The 21,185-nt window shown below is 37.8% G+C and overlaps 1 protein-coding gene across 1 annotated transcript in view; it reads left to right on the top strand.

Moving 5' to 3' along the window:
* The window catches only part of PIEZO2 (piezo type mechanosensitive ion channel component 2), a 287,945-nt gene that overhangs the window by 168,536 nt on the left and 98,224 nt on the right, over positions 1–21,185 (top strand). Inside the window, exons 6-8 of the mRNA XM_088061177.1 lie at positions 1,642–1,852; positions 2,901–3,114; positions 18,735–18,897. Coding sequence (XP_087917303.1) covers positions 1,642–1,852; positions 2,901–3,114; positions 18,735–18,897 — 588 coding nt within the window. The remainder of the gene's footprint in view (positions 1–1,641; positions 1,853–2,900; positions 3,115–18,734; positions 18,898–21,185) is intronic.

Below are 21,185 nucleotides of genomic sequence, written 5' to 3'. Positions count from 1 at the left end.
GAAATGTGATGACTGCATGTTTGGGCTGCCATTTGGGCTATTATTTTACATAAGGAGCTAATAATTTATATTTTGAGAGCTATATAGGTGAATGGTGACATTAAGAAAGCAATTAAAATTCTACTATAGCCCATGTAAAATATGTATTGCTAGTGAAATAGCTGAATAAATCCAAGAGAAATTAAGATTGCCCAGATTAGCCTTCCTGTATTTATTACATATTTCATTGTCTGTAAAACAGAGACTCTTTAGAATAAGCAGGTTTGTCTGGGGGTTTGTTTGTTTGGTTGTTTGCTTCCCTGGGCATTCACAACAATGTTAATGCTCTGAAGTAAGAGGAGAAAGCTGGCAACAAACTTAGATATGAAATGAAGGAGTGAAGGCATCTACAGGGAATTTTGTTCTTTTGGAAATCCACATAATGTTATGGTACAGAAGAATTTGGTTAAGTTGACTGAGGGTTCATCTATTCCTACTGCAGTCTTATCTGTTATTGTGGATTCTTTTCTGCCAAAGGTCACCAATAAATATAAAACAGCTATTCTGATGAAAAATACCAATAATCTCTCTTTTTGACTTTCACACACACAGATACGGTTTGGCCAGAACTAGTGTTAGCTAATACAAGTCTAAGTTAGTGCCAAAAAAGCTATTCTATATTACACCAAATGAGAACCTGGCTCAAAACTCTTTTTTTTTTTTTTTAATATGCCCCTACATTTCCATGGATGACTAATTTTTCCATAAATTTTATCTTTGTGTGGGCCTCTTGCTAATCCTACAGATTCTCACTGTGGGTTGATGATTTAGTCTGCATCATTCAATAGTTGTGTATATCTCCTGGTCTCCAAGATACGATGGAGGCTTGATGGTGAAGACCACTGCCAAATCTGAACTGCTCAAGTATGAGGGGCCTTTCCACATTTCCTTATTTTTTCCATTGTGTAGTTCTAAGTCACTGGTCTCATTACCCCTGCTAAATTGTGGTAGATCACTCAAGCTTTCACTATGTCTCTCCTGCTCACATTTTCACCTTTTTTTCCACCATCAGTTTATCTCCACATTTCTCATTCCCTCCCCAAGCCTCTCCTTAGTCCATTTTTTCTCTCCCAAACTGCCCTTTAGTAGCCAATGAGTTTTCTGTCCATCCATTTCAGCCCTTGTTGCCCTGTTCCAGATCACTCCTACTTGCCCTATTCCAGGTTTTACGTTTAGAGAAAAGGTTGATGAAAAACAGGCTTGGAAAGTGAGATCCATTGAGCAATATCAACCGGGGGTTGCTCTTGTTGGATCTTATAACTGAAGCCTTTGAGGCAAAGAGCAGTTTAAAAGATATTAGATAGCAAGATGCTTATCTAAGAATGCTGAACTAATCAAACCAAATTTCATGTTTATGAGCAAGCAGACTGTTGTGCACATGTGGGAGGAATGCAGCCTTTCCCAGAGACCACCCTTAACATCCTTTTCTTTTGAGACAATTCTGATGTTGGAGCCATCAATGTACATCTCTAGCTTTAGTACATCTTTCTTAGATCTCACTACTTGGCGTAGTCAAAGACTGTAAGAAGACTTCATTGTTAAATAATATATGCATGGATTTTAGTTTCAAATTCCTTTTTTCTTTCCTTCCTTCTCCTTTAGGCTGTAAGAGAAAAATTAGAGCCAGATGATGCCTTGATGTATGAAGAAGATCTGGATGATGACGACTGTGGAGAAGCAGAATTTGAGGAGACCATGAAATTAAAACTGCTGCGTAGAATTGCCTTCCTAGCGTCCAAACTGAGGGAGTTTATTGGCAATATGATAATCACCACTGGAAAAGTTGTTGTTACAATTTTACTTGGTTCAGCAGGTTGGTGTATTTGAAAAATTTCCTCAGGAGCCCATTAGATTATGCGTTTAACAAATGAGTTTTCAGCACTTTGGCACCTGCGGGAGTAACAATGGAAATTTTTAAGAGAAAAGAAATTGCTGCTGATTTTATTAAATTAACTCTTTGGCAGGTATTGGAATATGCTGAGTTGCTTCATTTTTTTGTACTGATACTGTGTGGCCCTGTCATTCTGTTTATGATTTTGACAATTGTTCTTATAACTAAACAGTGAATGGGGGGAATATTATAAATAACTATATATATTCTGGTTGTATATATATATATTAAAATGAATGAATAGCTTTGGTTTCATCACTTCTAAGTGTAAAAAGGAGCTACCAGCAGCGTCCCCTTCACCAGGTGGATATTTTCTCAAGTGGCATACTGGGCTACATGTGCAAAAGCAAAAACAATATACATGTGTGTGACAGCAGAGTATTTCTCATATGTAAATTACACGTTTCTAGGAGTTAAGAATTTTAAAAAATCAAACATTTACTGATTATTCTGTAGATTTTATGTAAATATCTTCATTTCAATAAATGAATCCGTTTTGTTTTAATATGTCAAGGTATTTCAATATGTGTATGAGGTGGCTTTTCACTGTTTGTCCATCATGCCTCCTTAGCACCTTATACTTAAAATTCATACACCAGTGGTCTCAGGCAGTATTATCTGCCCTTCCAGCCACTTCCTGTTTTTCTCCATGCTTTATGAAACATATTTGCATAGAGAAAATTACGTCTCAGAGGAAACGAGAGAGAAAATTCTCTCGTCTGGAGAATGTTGTGTTGTAAGTGCTGAGATATGGCATAAGTGAATTGAACAAATAAAAAAAAAAATTTAAAAAAAAGGAGATCCTTCTCTTCTAGTCTCAAAGTTAATAGCAGTCTTTAGAGCTAATTGTAATAATTAGCAGAAAACTGATTGGATTAATTTTTTTAATACACATCTTGTCAAACTTAAGGTTTAACAAATGCTGATATTTCCCACACTTCTCTAACACGCCATGTTTTTATTTTTACAGGTATGATGGTGCCATCTTTGACCTCAGCTGTTTATTTCTTTGTGTTTTTGGGCCTGTGCACATGGTGGTCCTGTTGCCAAGCATTTGATCCGCTGATATTCAGCTGTCTGTGTGTCTTAATGGCCATATTCAGTGCGGGACACTTAATTGGACTTTATCTGTACCAGCTACAGTTCTTTCAGGAGGTTGTTCCACCAAAAGATTTCTATGCCAGGTGAGAGATACTCCTTTCCTGTTTAGTTGTGGGCATGTGACACAATGTGCTGTTACCACATGTTGATGCAAATGACGTCCCACATAATGCTTTAACAGATTTTGTACATACCTTCTTGTTCAGTCATGGAAGAGTCAAACCATTTAAGAAGGAATGATTTTGAATGATAGAGCAGTGAAAGTCCAGACTGGGTAATTGCAGACAGCTGGAGCAGGTTAGGAGGGGAATGTGACTTTTGGTTTTGCTCAGAGTGTTCCTCAGATGTGAGTGTAAATGATTTGGCCAACGCAGGAAATAAAGGAAATAGATGGCAACATTGATACAAGGGCAAGTGTACAAACGCACATTTGGGTTTTTGTAGAAGAAAATTTAATCCTCTGGTGTTTAATGTCATGGTGTCTTAACTGGAGCAAAATGCTTTTGTGGTGGCATTCTTGTGTGCTGAGGGCTGCTGGGGTCCATCATGTACTGTGCATCTTAGGTGGCTGATATAAAAATTTGCTGTGGTCACATAGAATCACATAGAACATGCTGATCTCCATACCAACAGCTGCTTCACTTAAGTAAAAAACTCAGCATTTCTAGTTGCTTCTGCAGAAAATATTGACTGGCTGTGATTTCACTGACTCTTTAATTTTCTACATACTGTAATCTAAAATAAGAAGTAAATGACATATTTTGCTCGTTACTATTTTTTTCTGCTGGATTATGACTGCAAATTGGTTTGTATAGTATGTATTTTTACTGCTGTAGTGATCCTTACATTAAACTAAATGTGAACATTAACTTCATTTCTAGTAAACCTATTCTTCCTTTTAACTATTATAAGCTGAAGGTGAAAGGAAATTAGAGGTACTGTGGAAGAATCAATTATTTATCTCTCAATGCACTATTAAAAGCAGTAAGACTGAGCTGTCTAGCTACACTAGCTGTTACTTTAGTACTTATTTTGACATTTTATTTAATACATCTTAACAGATATGTGTTTTGTGATGTTAGAATTGTTGAGTTTGGGAGTCTGATTGGGAGGGCATAACAGTACCTAAAAAAAATCAGAAAAACCTGCTTTGTTTAGGTTCTTTTGTGCCACCTAGAGGTCGAGGTAGCAGAATGGATGATTTCTATTCCAAGAAGATGAAATGCTCTCAATTTCCCTAAATCTTTTAATTTATTTCCTCCGTGTATTAAGAAAATAAAAATGGTTTCAAAATTCTCAACCATTTGGCTTTGAGGATATCTACTCACAGTTTTTAGCAGCCTTCAGCAATAACATTTTCTCAAGGAGAAGAAATGTGTGCTTCATACAATTTAGCTACAATATGTGAAACTTTCTTCATATAAATAATTTGTGAAGTCCCTTTTTTATTTTAGTATTTTTTCTTTTAATTTTTAATTAATTTATTTGTTTCAATTAATTTAGTCTCAAGATAATTGTCTGCAATTAGTAATTTCTTTTATTGTAAATAACATGATTCTTCATTTTATGACAAAATTTTTTTTCAGTACAAATATGGCACTTAAACTTAGTCATTCATTTTTGAAATGAAAAAATCAACTGCAAGAAAGTTGCCTCTGCCTTGGTGTAGAAAAGAAAAGCACCTTCAGAGTCGGGGTTAAAAAAGTCCGAGCGTTGGACTTCAGAGTATGTACTGACATTTTTGTAGCTAAAAAAGAAGGTGTTACCTTCCTGAAGACTTTCTCTTGAGCTGGTACTGTTGAGTACTCTGCCTTTTTCACATGAAATCATGTGAGGGACTGATGTTCTAAATTATGTTTGAATATACAACAACAATGTACACACAATGGCAGCAGAAGGAGCAGTATTCATTGTTCATTTGCAGGTCTTTTTATCGTGGATCTTTGATCTGCTTTCATGGAGATGTCTTTGAAGAGCATCAAGACAGGTGTTATCAGAGCTTGGAAGTGAAAATCCTAGTGTGAGAAAGCCACTGATGATTTTTAGTGATCGAGTCAAGCTGATATATAAGCAGTGGCTAGAGGAGGAAAAATGAGAGACGTGTATTGGAATGCTGCAGAAAAAATATTTTAGCATTTTTCATCCTAGAGGAAAATCGATACCTTGCTATTTTATGTACAATCTTGGTTTGAAGATGTGCTAAATATGCAGAGTTCCCATTAATATTAGTACATGGCTTTCATGGGCAAATTATATGCCAAGAAAAGAATTTGATTCCCCAAATTCTTGCTACAAGAAGGACATTGAGGTGCTGGAGTATGCTTAGAGAAGGGCAACAAAGCTGGTGAAAGGTCTGAAGTCTTATGAGGAATATCTAAGGGAACTAGAGCTGTTCTGGAGAAGATCTGGGGAGAAGCCTGGGGAAAAGAAGGCTCAGCCATGACCTTGTGGCTCTCTAAAAACAGGAGGTGGGGGTTGGTGTCTTCTGCTGTCACTCTCTTGTCAGGACAAGAGGAAATGATCTCAAGTGACACCAGAGGAGGTTTGGATTGGACATTAGGAAAACTTTCTGCACCAGAAGAATTGTCTGCCATTGGAATAGTCTGCTCAGGAAAGGGGTTGAGTCACCATCCCTGGAGATACGTAGAAGATCTGTAAACATGGCACTTAGGGATGTGGTTTAGTGATGGATTTGGCAGTGTTGGTTTAATGGTTGGACTCAATGATATTACAGGTCTTTTCCAACCTAAATGTGATTCCATATGAAAGAAGGACTTTTATTTCTCTGTATTTGAGGGCCCAATCCCCTGAATAAGCTCTCCTGAATTTAAAGGGAAGATGTGAAAACTGCTCCTGTTGGGCTGCTGGTGGACATTTTTTCTCTCTGTAGAATGTAAGTCTGGTGTTTTAAAAAGCTCCTTTCCGGGTTTGAGTTCTCAAGTTTACAAGAAATGTACGAGTGGTTTCTCTGATCAATAAAAAATGTGTTTTCTCTGAATAGTAATGCATTCAGCTTGTCAGAGTATCGATTGATTTCAGACTAAATAAAGTTAAACTACACCCAGACAAACCAGAAAATTCTCAAGTTAACAGTATTATTCAGCTAAGATTTTCATCATCCTTGATCTGTTCCTTCCTTTTGAGAGCTCTTCAACTCAAAATTCACCATTTGTGATTGTAAGAAGTGGCTGAACAATGTCACCAGAGGAAAGCAGTTTTCTTGGGAGGGATTACCTGAAATCTGGTGAATTACATGTTTTGCCCTAAAACCTTATGGGATTGTGCAAACAAAGTACTTCCCCCACAAAAATAGGCTATTATGATAACATAGCCCTAAGTACTTGCCAGAGTGATGTTACTGAACACTGAGGTATTGCTGTCCTACGAAGTTTTGCCTCTGCTGCTGTGGCTGTGTGGATCTGTGATGTGCAGGTAGAAGTGGCAGAAACACAAACACACCAAAATTCCTGGAGCGAGCGCTGGGATCTGCAGATTGAAAAAGGTACAGTGTACTCAAAAGTCTGAATAGAGTTGGTCTGCCAGGGGTAGGCATGCTGCCAGCAAATCAATATTGCAAATTGATGCAATATTGCAAATATTGCAAAGATGGGGAAAAATTACAAGAGGTATCCATATAAAGCAAAATTCAGAAAGTATTATATTTCTACCATAAAGTTCTTTTCACCCAGGTTAGTAAAAACAAGTCAATGAGCTGAAATGTCTTTAGAAATTAGGTACACCGTGTCACAGCCTGAAAAAATACACAGTAATATGTCTGCCATTTTTCAGATTGCTGCCTCCTTTCTTCCTGATATTGTTTATTTTGGCAAAATAATGTAATTGGGGAACTGATAAGGCCTTGCCAACATGAAGAAATAGAATCAGTGCAGAGGCATGAGGTTTGTCCTGAGTCAGTAGAGTTATTCCTGTCTAAAACTATGCTTATAAGCATATTCATTTAAATATCCAGCAATCCAATGTACATTAAAAGCTTTGTGCCTTCCTATAGTTTAGCCCTGTCTTGCTGTAGTTTCCAGGCAAGTAATGTTCAAAATAATTCAAATACGACTGGTTTGTATTTATGGAAGCATCTCCCTTACAAAATGAGACAAACCTGGGAGTCCAGGTAGTGTCATCCACTTCACAGTCGTACCTCATTTCACTCCTTCTTAAGTGAATGGGAATTTGGAATTATACAACTGATTGCTTTGCTGCAGTAAGAGTTGAGAAGTCTAATCTAAGGAGTTTTGTTCAAGGGGAAATTTTCATCTGAAAGTTGTCTATAAATCTTTTTAGTAGGACTTTTAAAATAGGTTTTACAGTAACTAATAATAAGCCTGCTTAAATTATTCTTTTACTTTTGGAGAAAAGATATCTGCTTCAGATGGTAGATTTAGGATATTCAGTTTGTTTTCAGATTAATCTGAGAAGAATCCAATCCAAAATCCTTCATCTGGATTTCCCTGGAAGCTTTGATACAGATTCAGATTTTGTAGCCCAAACACTCTTTTCAACCAGGGTTATAAATGCTTAAGCACTGTCTCAAAAATGTTCCTGGTGTTATCAGATCAGGGTTGGACATCCAGCTGTAATATTTTTTTTCTAAATTAGAGGCTAAACTTGCAAATAAATTCCCATTAGGAGAGCAGATAGTGCCAAAATAGAGATGTAGCTGACTGATTACCTCTGCAGGGCAAGGCACTGATCTCCTGCTCTGCTGCTGCTTCTATAGCTCCACTGGAGCCAAGAGCTGGGCAACATGTTTCACCTGAGCTGCAGCCACTTCTAATCCTTGCTCCAGACCATCTTTGGCACATGTCTCAAAGGTGACTCACCTCTGAGAGGCAGAATTTTCTTAACCTTGTAGGAACTCTGAGGTTTCGGGGGTTGCCTTTTGACTTGGTCACAAGCCAATGTTTGAAAAGATGGAGTATTTAAAGCTCATTTATGTATCTTATATTGAGCTGCCCTTTGGCTGCAGTAGCTTTCATGCCCTCTGCCTGGTATTTTTAGGGGCTTCTCATCATGGATGAGAAGCAGAACACCACTGCCAAGTATCCAGGCCAGACCCTTGGATACTTGCCTTGAAAAGACAGTGCACTGCACTTGTCTGTTGCCATCATCTTCTATCAGCAAAAGCACACTTTGCAGTTGCAGAGCATGCCCCAAAACACACCAGGCCAGCCCCCATGTTGGTTACAATGACCAGATTTGGATAGAGAGCCACAATTTCTCTCTGAGGAAGAGATGTTAGGTATCTGACCTTATTCTTACAAAAATTTGCAGCTGAGTTTCATACTAGCTCTATAATGAACCGCATTTTAGGATGTTGAATTTTACTTAGAAAGATTTAGCCTACAGGCTTTCTCAGAACTTCAGCTTCTTTATATTTGTTTAAAAAATATTTTGCAAAGGAAGTGAATGATTCTGTTAACAGCTTAGAAATGAAAGTTCACTCTCCTGTTGACAAAAGACAACAATCATCCTTGCTATTATAATCTCTTTCTAAAATATGAGGCCTTATTTGGGCTCCCTTTATCATGAAAGGTTGGACAAGGAAAAAGCAAGAGAGGAAATAGTAAATAGCATTTACCTGGAGTGCAGTCCTTCCCAGTTCCATCCCCATGGCATAGCTGTCAGCACTCACCATGGCTTGACTTGCATCAAGTGCCCAATCTAGCCTTGGAATAAGCAGGCACAACTTAATCCATGTTACTGACATTGCACCCCAGGTGATTTGCATCCCTCTGGACTTAGAAGGAGTGTAAACTGAGACATGTGCTAAGACCTTTTAAAAACAGTGGTTTTCTGCATGTGGGACAGACTGGTTTCCCAGTTGTGTTCTGCTATAGTGGTGAGTCTGCCACTGGTGAGACTCCTGGCAGCCTGGTGGGGCTGGCCCTAGTCACAGCAGGTTCCCATTAGTGGGAAGAGGGCAGGGAGCCTTGGCACTCCCAACAACGACCACACTGCATCTGAAAATTGAGTGTAAGCTGCAAACATAAAAATCAGTCTTTGACGCGTGACATAATGTTGGTGAACTGGCTCTTCCTTGATGTCTCCTGCATCCAGGCAGCTGTGTGTTGGACAGAGGCACCTCTCCCTTGGATGCATTGAACTACTGAGGTGAGAGGGAGAGAGGGAAGTGATGAAGATTTTAAAGCTGCTGATATGCTGTTATAAACTTGCCTGCTGATTCTGATTCAACTGATTTGGGTGTGCAATTGGTCTGATGACATAGCTGTCCCATTTCTGCGCACTCTCAGGTAGCTGACTCTTCTGTGACCAGCACACCACCCTGCTAGCAGAAGCTCTGCTCATGGGTAGGGAGGGACAGATCACTCCACTCCCCCATACACACCATGGGCTTGCAAGTGTCTGATCCCAACACTGACACTTGAATGGACTCCCTTGCCCATCACTGCCTCTCCTATGTGGGCATGCAAAGGGTGACTGTAAAAAAGCGATCACTTAATTTTCTCTTCATATTTTCTGAAAATCACAGATCTGCATTCTATGATCATTGACCAAGTGCCTGAAAACAAGGACAGAAAAGAGACAAAAGACCTCTCCTCCTACCTATTTGTATTCCTATTATTCTGTGGTATTAGGAGATGTGGATTGTAACTAGCAGACTTCTCTTGGATTTACAAACTTGTTTTCTTGAGGTTGTTTATGAACAATTATCTTTATACTCTGGCATCACCAGAACTGAGATGAAGAATATTTAACACTCTATGTTTTCAGCTCAGTGTATCAACATTGACAAATGAATCATCCCACATTCCTTGGAGGTAAAAAACGCTGTCCTGAGTTGCCTCGGCTGAGCACACACTGGGGAGTTAGTCCTTGTCCAGGCAGAGGCAGTCTGCACCAGTTTCTCTAAACACTCACAGAGTGGAAATGCTTAATCTCTTGTTTATGTTCATTTAGCTGAAGTTTGGGACTTGCTGATAAAAGCTGAGACAATCATGTTCAATTTATAACCAATCTAAAATCAGCTGTTATACTGCTTTTGTTTTGAACCTGGGCAATTTCCAAACATTTCCCGGGCATTATTGTTCATTATCCCATTATCTTCTTTTCCATATCCTGCTATTTTACTTTCTTTTTATTTTTAAAACCAAGTGGGAATCATAGCTTTTATTTCTGCCTTAGTGCACTTGCTTTTCTTTGCTCATACTTTCTACTGCAGAATCTCTTGATGAAGGTATCCATCACTCATGGTTTTTTCAGTCTGTTTCACTGCCAGCTGAGTAAGTGGAAAATCTCTTTAACCTCTGAATGCATCACTGAACCTAGCAGACTGTCCCAATGTGACTGAAAAGTATCATCCCTCCTTTTTCAGAGGTGGAAAAATTCCCTAATAGAGAAGTTAGATGAATAGCATAACCCTCCTGAGATTGCCAGAACTTCGAATAAAGCACAAAGCTTTTGGCTGCAGTCTGAGTCCTAGATCACAGACCAAGTTACCTCAAAGTTAAAATAGCATGAAGCTACACTTTAAAACAATTTCTGTTCTCCTGGACATGTTACTCTAAGCAGTAACATGGTTAGTTTTTGTACCAGGTCACTTGCGTGTTCTGATCAGCACCACCTCACCAAATGCTAATGCTCACTGGGGTTATCTGGGCACTGTCTCCTCCTCCTAAATGACTTCAGCTGAAGTTTTACCTGGATTCTTCTGTTGTTCCCCCAGCACCTGGGCTTAAGACAACAAGGCTGTCTGTGGTCTGCAATACTGGTTGAGTTTTGGGAGCAGACTGTCCCCTGCTCTGCCTGTGAGAGACTATCTGAGGTGGGGATATTGGCTCCTTTCCTTTCAGCAGCTCAGCAAACTCACTTTCAAAAACCAATAGCCTCAGTTACTAATTTGCACAGAAAGCCATTGTTAACCATGTCATTGTTAAGCTATGCCATTTTTGAGTTGTACATTCTCTTCTGTGCTCAAGTTCAACCTCTCACAGGGGGAAGCCTTTGTGTCCAGGGATGTTCTGAACATGCCTTTGGCTTTCCCATGCTTTCCACATGACTCCTTAGAAGCCTGAACCTGTTTTCTTGTTACTTTCATCTCTGATTAGAAAGTCCAACTGAATATTAAATATTTTTAATTCTTTCCACGCAGCTTGGGTGTTGTCCATACTCAGGTGGTGCTGTTCAGTATTAGTTGTTTTTTGTGCCCCTTTATGGTGACAGGGAATATGTGTGTGCATGAGGAGGATGAGCAGCTGGCAAATCACTGGTACCAACCAATCTTTTCTGCTGGTGTGACTGTTCTCTCTCCATCCTCTCATACCAGCAAGGCTGCCTCACTCCCTTAGTCTCAATCCTTCCGGAGTTGCCTCTGGTTTGTAGCTGAAACTATTTGAAAAAAAAAAAAACAAACCAAAACGCTGCTCCATTTAAAATAGTTTTATTTTAGTGACAGAAAAAAGAACTATTTGCCTAATTTTATTTGAGAACAAACTACTTGTCTAACCTAAACATGAGGCAGGCTGCTGCTGTCAAAGCAGTGACAATGCTGGCCCTGGTGAGAAGCAATCATGTTGATGGAGTCATTCTAGCTAAGTTATCAGGCAGGAGTCCTAAAGCAATTTCTTCTGCACCTTTATCTCCATTTCACCACCTTCTTTCTATCCTATCTGGCAGTCCTCCCTGTGCCAGATGCTCAGATGTCCGATTGAAATGAAAAGATACTGGAATTGTGGCTCCAATACATTTCTTCATCAGATGACAGCCTCTGGAAGCCCCAGCAGAGGCCCCCAAAGGCTACAGCAACATGCTGCTTTTCTAGCTTGCTGATGTGCTGAAAGGAGCAACATCAATATTGATGCTCACAAGAAACTCAGAGCAAAGTTGAGCTGTGTCATGGGTAATGAGAAGATTTGGGGATCCAGAGAAGAAACTCATTGATAGGATAAATCTTCTTCATTTAAGGCTTTTGAAGATGGGTTTTGTCTCAGTAAACAAGGGATTAATAGACCCACACATATTTTTAGTGATAGCAGTGGGGAATTATTGCTTCTAAAGCAATGAAAGTTTTTGTAATAGAAAGTCAGTACAAAGTTAAATTATTGGAGGAAATGTGACATAGAGCTCAGAAGTCTGTATGTTCAGACTTAAGTTCCCCTCAGGGAGGCTGTTTTATTTCAGATATGTGAAGTATATTAATGTCTGAAGTTTGGTCATTTTTAATGGATGCCCATTCCTTAACAGCTTCCAGTCACATAGTCTCTGAGAAAACTTAATTATCTGGTTACATCAAAACAAAAAACAGTTTGTAGATTAGATACTATTTATCATTTTAGTTTAAAGTTGTTAAGGAACTTGAAAGCTAAGACATTCCATTGTAGCTACTCATATGGCCATTTTTTTCTGCTTGAATTTAAATTTGTGTTGTATTTACAGGTTTTGCAAGTTTTTATGCAATTCACCACCCTTAAAGATATCCTTTCTCCTTTGTAGCTTCCTGATTAATGGCTCATAATTTCTCTCCATCCTCCTTATATGGATGATATTAACACACAAGTTTTAAGCTACTCACTTTTTCATGCAGTTTCTCATGCAGTAGATATGCATGAAATTAGTTTTCCTTTAAAAGAAAAGTCATTGATGTTCAGAAGAGGGTGGGAGATACACAAGGGCTGGTTTTGTCATTGCCAGAAAAGCTTTGATCCAACAGAAGCTATGGAAACCAAAACTTGGTAGAAAAAGAAAAAAAAAAAAAAGAAATATAAGACATCTGCTAAAGGGCTATAGAAATGTGATGACATTAAAACAAAAGTTAGAATAATCTACTTACCTACCAAGTCTACATTCACTATGTGTATGCCTGTATTATAGCGTTGGGATAGCAACATGCTGAAGAAAAACTATTCCAGTCTTAGTCTACATTTACAGATATTTCAAAAAAATGTTTTGAACTGTTAAGCTGAAATTTATCATAATGCTTCTCAACCCAAACAGTCAAATTTTTCATTAAGGCACAGTTCCACCTAGCCAGTCTGAATTATCCAAGTCTGAATCAAAACAGGGTCTAGGACTTTTTAGTGCTAAAAATACTTGCAATGCTTTTTGAAATTTGTATCACTCCAGTATGGATACATTTAACAACTTTAGTCCAGCTGTGAACTGAGGTTGGTGGCTGCACTACCTGCCTACACAGTTGTCCTGCTGAGCTGAAGAGAAGGCATGAAGGATCAACTCCTTCTCTGTGGAATCTTATAACATGATTTGGAAAGACAAATGCCAATTTCTCCCATGTGAAACCAAATGCCTTCTCCTCTCTTTAACCCTAATTCTTTAGGGTGCCTAATGCGTTTCAGCCAACTTTTCCACCTCTTTCCTCCCAATGCTCTGCTCTTTCTGTGAAAACGTGGTGTCAGTTCAGTGTACCCTGGAGCAGTAGCTCCAGTACAGTCTGAATTCCCAGCCAATAGCCTGGGGACTAATGACCTCTTGGAAGGCAAGGATGGGTCTGAAGGTACCACAGAACTGGCTGAGTGCTTTCCAACATGTGCATGTGTTGCTTTGGGCACGTAGCCCAAAGAGGGAGAGTGGGGTGGCTCATAGCATTCTCTTGGAAGAGACATTATGGAGATAAGATTATGGGTCTTAACTTCTGCGTAGCTCTGTAGACCGAGTAAGGAAAACCCAGCAGGATGGCTTGTGTATGATAAGGGGACTGACTTTTAGGAGGATTGTGTAGGAATGGTGTTTTCTCTGTGCTAGTTTATTTTCCAGTTCCTTCCACTTCTTTCTCTCTCTTACCCACAGAACATTTTCAAGCCTGACAACAGTATGCACCTCTTTTAAGTCAATGTTTGAAAAAAGGTTCACTTTTCAAGCAGTGTAAAGTACATAGCCCTTTCAGTATTTCAAATACTCTTCTTCACGAAATTCAGTATTCAGGGCTTGGACTGTGAAGTATGAAGTTTTGACTTTCCTCCCTGTATTCAAGTCCTTTTTGCCCCAGAAAAATAATATTTCTACCACAACCACCACCTTCTTCTCCAAATACACTATTTTTTTGCCCATTTCTATGGAATTTGTTGCTCTCTTTTCTTCCTTATTCTCCCCTCCATTATTCTCCTCTTCTTTGCTTGCTCTACTGTTCTTCCATTTTCTTCTCTCATTTGATCACTTTTAGCATCTTGATTTTAGGGCTCAGCTATTCAAATTGCAGTCTTGATATTCCATTCTCCTACCCCAGACTCACAGGCACCACTCTCATCTCCTCTCATGTGAGGAGAGTGAAATAAATATGCAATAGAAGATACCCAGATGAAATAAATTTTATGAACTGTTCATAAACATAAAATGTTTGAAGTTCATAAAATCCAGCACAAATCCAGAAGTTCTACAAAGATGGATTGCCCAAATCCAACCCAGCACACTAAAATGTTCTGATGCCATTGCTGGGAAGAACCATGCAACAGGTACTGGCCACAGGAAAAAAAAAACATCCTGTACTATTAAATGCTAACTCGGAAAATACAGCTCTTAGATTGGTTTGATGCAGAAATTTTCTTCAAGCTGAAATCTTCATGCAAACTCAGAGACAATATAGAAAAATGACCCCCTGCTCTGTTGTGTAGTGGCAAGTACTGTGTAAAGGAGTACAGAGCATTGTAGGAACATGCAGCAACTGGAAATCTCATCTAGACAAAACTATTACAGGAGCTGAAACTTGTAGAAAAAGAGTAAGGGAGAGTAGAAGATTTTCTATCAATTGAAGTCAAGATTGGATGCCATTCTAGACTATAAACTCTTATTCATCCCCAAGATCATTGTTCAATAGAAGAATTATTTGGTGTCCTGCATTGTGCAGAAGTCAGAATTATTACTTCCTTTCCTGGCCTTGAAAGTTGCAAGCAAATACTTGCCTAAAGTCAACTCCTAAAACATGAGCAGTTGCAGAATCTGAACTCACAAATATGCTTCTACAAAAAAAAAAAAAAAAAAAATTAAAAAAAATCCAAATAATTTTAGTAGAATGCAAAATCTAACAAATATGTAATGACTGCTTTGATAATTGTGTATATGGCACATATTTTTGTTTGCATAGCTATTTTTGGTTTATATTCAGTACCATGAGTAATGATGCTGATTCTTATAATATATTAATGTAATGTAATAATATGTAATATTATATGTAATATATATAATAAAATTCTGATAATATATTAATGTAATAATTAAGTAATGCATGCAATAAAATTTTAGCAACTTCGGCAGCTCCTTAGGTGAAATATCTGTGGGTGCAAGAGGAAATTGTTTTTCTGTTTTCAAGTGAAATTGAAATTCTTCTTCTGAATTTTAATGTTAGACTAATATAGAAAGTGGGAAATTTGTATGGTCACAGCTTACAGCTTTGTCAGGATTTCATGAAAGACATCTGCTGGAAGGATGATTCACAGATTCAATAGGAATCTTTTCCAAGAAAACAAGCTTATAGAATAGTAACTGGACAAGAGGATGCCACCTTTATTTTAAGAACTCCTTTTCACTGTGTGATTTCAGAGCATTTATCAGTCAGACATTAAAGTTCCTCTTGGCCTTTTATAATTTCTATAACTTTTTTCAAATTATTTCTGCTATGAATTTTTCAAAATACCAATGAGGACTTTGAAAAACCTGGCTTTAGTTCTTGGAAAGAGTAGAAATACTAATCTGTTCACATCTTGCAAATCTCTATTTTTTGCGGCATTGCATGCAGTCTTTTGGAAAGCCAAATATATCCATTAAAAAATAAGTTTTTCATAATTTGTTTCATATATATTCTGTGTCCAGGCACACGTACCTGACTTGCTAGTGGGTTTCTTAGGACTCATCCTGACCTTTCTGATGGCATACATGTATGTTACGTAAGATGAAGTTACACCAGGATCAGAGCTGGACTCAAACACAGCTGGTGTACAGACACAGTGAATGTAAAGACTTTGCAGAATGAAATATGCAGAACTGAATAATGCCCTAATTTATATTGCTTATACATTTTATGGCAGTCATCCCTGTGTAATTAGAAGCTTTGTGTAAGAGAAGATGACTCTATCCCCCTGAAATATGTTCTGCACCAGCAGTTCTCATTGAGGGTAATGATGAAGCATAAATATTGAGTGATTAGTGACTTGTAGCATTATTGGCGCCCAGAAGAGACAGAATGAGAATTCCCAAGACAACAGTAAATTTTGAGCGTGATAAACAGGGAAAGTTGTGTTGAGTACTTTGTGGCTTACAAGTCTCAAAGCCCAAGGAGAAATGAGAAATGAGGAGAGATCATCTAGATCAATGATTTATGAGACAAAGCACAATACATTGAATAAATTGAAGTGAAATACATTAAACTACATTGCTGACCATGTGGCAACTTAGAGGTAAAAGATGTGCTGTAACTTATGAATATTTGCTGAATGCAGGACCAGAAGGGAGCAGAATTAATTCCAATATTATGATGTATGAATAATTTGGATCCGACAAATGAAACTAAGAATATAACTGAAGCATAATAAAATTTCCTAACCACCAGGATTATGTGAAGTGTTTTCTTTTCAGTGGAGATAAAAGTAAAACACAAGTTGTTCTGACTTTCTAGCTATAGTATATTATAAAGCATACTATAGGAATGGAATACGTGATATGAAGGTCATGTCTGCTTGGCAGAGGGTTCTGAGAGCCTTCAGGAACTTTCCCTCATTTCTGTAGGAAATACTCATCATTGTCAATGGAAAGACTTTGCATTTCAGTAAGAATTGGATTTCACTCTGATTCTGATGCTTAGGAGACAGAAATAGGGTGAATTATACTGTGCTTACATAGAAAAAATGAACCAAAGAAGGAGAACTGTGTTGTGAAATGGAGGTAAAAGACGAAACTAACAGGAACTCAGCAACTAGTAGGAACTCAACAACCCTGATCATTGATGAGTAAAAATGAAAAGTCAGTAAGAGAGAGGAAAGCAGGCAAAGAAGATGTTCCTCTATCCTCTGTCCTGATAGAAATATGAAGAGAATACAATCGACCATGAATTTCACCCAGAAGGAGCCAAACTGTAACATCAACTCCAAATGTTCTTGGATACTATGGAAGTTTGAGTCTGAGTCAGCTCCAAACACAGCTCATTCAGCTCCTTTAAATCACAGCAATTTGCTTTGTATGCAGGATTTTTTTAATGTTTTTTTTCCCAACCTTGTATCCACCCAAAAGCTCTGAAAGGTCTTAAAGTTTATACCTTTGGCCTGTGTTGACAATCAGAATGAGAAGTGAGTGCTGATAGATTGCTTCATAAAATGCTATGGAGCTCTCCTTCTGGGAGTTAATGGTATTATGCGCATGTAGCAAATCTCCAGTTAAGAATGGGTATAACATTTTCACTTTGCAGCATCCAAAAGCAGATTTCAGGCATCTCTGTTGAATGTTGTACCTATTATTTGTATTCATTCAGCTTTTGATGTTGGATCTGACTAGGTTAAGGAAGAACTAAGCTTTTAGACACTCTTAAAAATTAGATTCCCCAGCAAAAAATCTTGCATGTTTTTGTTTTGGGTTAGTTTTTTTATTAATGTGTTTGTTTCACTGTTTCAGAGGAACAATAGTTTGGGAATTATTGTTCTACCAATGAGGAGATCTTCTTAATTGTCTCTTAGACTTTGTTTTGGTAAATAATGAAAACTCTCACAGACATTATGGTAGAAAAAGCTTTTTATATATGTTTATAATGAATACTGACATATGCTACTGGTAGCTCATGCCCTAACTTTGGAATTCTGCAAGAGATTTTACAATGAAAGAACCAGATTAATTATTGTTTCCTATTAGTTTTGTTTCAGTGTTTATTCAGTATATATGCACATATACTAGGCATCCAACATGTATTAAATTGAAAATGTTGGGAATTTTTTTTAATACTAAGTGTGTTTTTTACCAACATATGTTCCTTACTTGACAGAAATATTGTGTAATCCCAGTTTTTCCAGAAGCATCAAATATCTCATGTTGTTGATAATAATACTTCTAATTAAATGTCTTCTTTCTCTTCCCTCAATTATTTGAATATATATGAAGCAATAATTCCGTGAATTATTTGAATATATCTGAAGCAATATCCTTTCTGAATATTTCCATTTTTTGTTATAAAAGCTATGAGCTCAGTAGAGCTGAGTAGAGCAGTAGAGTATGTTTCTAAACATTGGCATAAATAGATAACAATTTATTAATAGTATTAGCTTTTTAAAAGAAAGGCCAGTGGACTGTTCAGTGTGCCAAGAGGATATACTTTACAGCTGTGTCCTGGCAGGGTTACTGAAATGGTGTTACACGTCAGTTTACTAAATCTATCTGAATTGTCATGTTTCTGTGATTTGCCAAATGGACTTGCAGCCAAAATTTCTCTTCCCACTTTCTGTAGCTCTGGATCTACAGGGGGCAGGTCACTGCAAGTTTTCTCATTGGACATAGTAAATGTAATGTTATTATACTCCCATTTTTTTAATATTGAAAAGCTATTGCAAAAAAACTCTTCTTTTGACTAAATATGTGGAATGAAAATACTCACTGCAGTTTAGATGTGATGGCAGATGCTATTTTTGAGCAGAGCAACTGGTATTAAACCTAAGCAAAAATTGCCCTCTGAGATATTGTTAAACATTTTTAAGATTTGGTGTTTATTATCTAATGTGTCTGCTTTGGGTTTTTATGTTTGCAGGTTGTTCGGTGTCACTTCTCTTACTCAGACAAACTGCTCAAGCACTTGGATGATCATCAAAAATCAAGATTTGCATTGGTATCACCACGCTAATCCAATCTTACTGCTGGTGATGTACTACACCCTTGCGACTCTCATTCGTCTCTGGCTGCAGGAGCCCATTGTAAGGGTAACTTCCCTCTCTCTTCCCATGACTAGTAACTGTGAGACTGGCCAGTGCATATACTTGCTAACAGAGGTGCAAAAATTTAGGAAAATTAAGAGAAATAGACAGCAAATGAGAGGTGGTGCTTTGAATTCCATCTTTTCACTAAGTGTCTCCAGGAGTCTGATCTAACATGAATATTATTCTTAAAATCATTGGGACAATTATGTAAGGAATGCAGTGGGAGAGCATTAATGCTTTGATTTGGAAAGCAGGTATCGATATGCAGGTAGTGGCTGGACTTGATTGACTCAATGATCTTAAAGGTCTTTTCCAACCTAAATGATTCGGAGTCTGTGATTGAAGTTTAGGTGCTATCAAGTGAAATGCCAACACTTAAGGCTTGCCTACCAACAGAGGTAGGATACACTTTGGCACAGGACACTGTAAGACAAAACACATATTTGCAATTTTATCACAGATATAAAAAAAATTTCTTAAAACCTTTCCTCCTGTGTGCCTGAGTGAAAATCCCAGCTTTCATTTAAGAGCAAGAGAACAAGGAGGAAAAACAAAAGTAAATCTTTACTTCTTCCCGTTTCAGAGAAAAATGGGTATGCAGGAACCCAGAGGTATCTTAAAAGCTTAGACACTGAAAGTATAAAAGGGATGATCCCAGGCATTACTTATATTAATTTCCTGATCCTCAGAGGCCTGATGTGAATTTTCAAGTTGAGGTTTAATAGTGCTGTAAACCACAATGAAAATACTCATGACTGTGCTGTGAATCAGTAGAGTTCGTAGAAACAAGTAAAAAATGTTGAAGTTTTTCTTATTTTAAGGGTGTTTCTTCATAGAATGGATAATGTAACCCTTTAACATTTAAAAAGGCAATCAAAATACATCACCTCTGAATTGAGATGTCTGGTATTTGGGAGTTACTTATATAGGGCTTCAAAAGGTGAACGATGCCAGAGCCATCAAGCCATCACCTTTAGCTATTAAAAAACTGTGTCTTAAGTTTCCAGAAATCTTAATACTGTCTTTTCTGAAGTCACATCGTTGTGGTCCAGTACCCTCTAGCATTGGGTATTTGTAGGGTATTTTTTCTGCAGCTGCAGCTTCTGGAAATTAGATTTTTGTTGGTTTTTCTTTTTCTTTCCTTAAATGAAAACTGAGATTTCCAGATAATAATATGATTTTAGCACTGGGGCTGTAACTAAAACTTCACATCTCACAAGCTGCTTAGTAAAACCATGGGAACTACCCACAGAGGAGTAACCACATGTGGAATGCAGTTAGTGTGAGATGTGTGATCTCAGCGAGTCTGGGAATTGATTTCCAGTACCTGTGTTGTTTTCATCCACCAGTCACCATCTAAAAGTTTGGTGTTGGACCTAAGTTAGTTGTTGTGCTTTTTCAGTGGAGAGAAGTGGGTCTTTCTGTCTAGGAGAGAGTGAATGTTGCAATTTCCTACAGGGACTTGAGAGGAACTGTAGTGGTCTTGCCTGCAGATCGTTTTTTTTCAGACTGCTTGTGGTGTCTGAGATAGATATTCCCATAAAACACTGAAACCAGTCTCTGGAAACTGCCAACAAGTGAAATTAGAGATGCTTTCCAAGCAGTTGAGCTAGAGTAAGTATTAAAAGACATTAATTTAAGAAACATTGATGTCGAATTTATGGCTACATGAGAGGCAATCCAAAGTCTTGGCACTCCCATGGGAACTTCAGATGCCAGGGAAATGATGCTTCCCTCCAAAGATAAATGGATGCTTTAAAAAGGGAACACTCTAAAGGAAAGAGTATCCATGCATTAATGCCTATTTTTGATGCACAGGATGTTAGTGATGCAAGTGTTTGTCAGTAGAAAGAGATGCTGAGATTTGTAAAATTTACTCTATTTTCTGAATTTTGCACACATATTCCTTATGGCTTCTTCTTTGTCTATATGCATTTTGATTTTGTTTACTGGTGTCATAGATCAGGATTTAAAATTTCTCTTACTAGCTTTTCCCTGGAAGACTGCATTCTCACTTATTTAAATCCAGAAGTAATTGCATTCCAGTTTTCATTGAAATGTTTTTAAATCTGTGAAGTTGTGGTGCATTTGATTCATTATGGAACTAAGTATATAACCTGTTTTTGAAGACCCCAGTGATTTCAAAGTTAGTCTGTATTTAGGATCTCACTACTAGCCTACCTGAAGTTTAATGAATGGCAAAGACAAAATGCTATGAGGTGTTTAGTGTAAAGAAGTTGTTCTCTGTATGCTGCTGTCTTGTACAGTCAGAAGTGGCTCATCTT

This window comes from Pseudopodoces humilis, chromosome 1, assembly GCF_049639895.1.
Source record: "Pseudopodoces humilis isolate 2021_Gansu_Grassland_sample_001 chromosome 1, ASM4963989v1, whole genome shotgun sequence".
In the NCBI taxonomy this organism is placed as follows: Eukaryota; Metazoa; Chordata; class Aves; order Passeriformes; family Paridae; genus Pseudopodoces; species Pseudopodoces humilis.
This window is presented reverse-complemented; position numbering and strand designations above follow the sequence as displayed.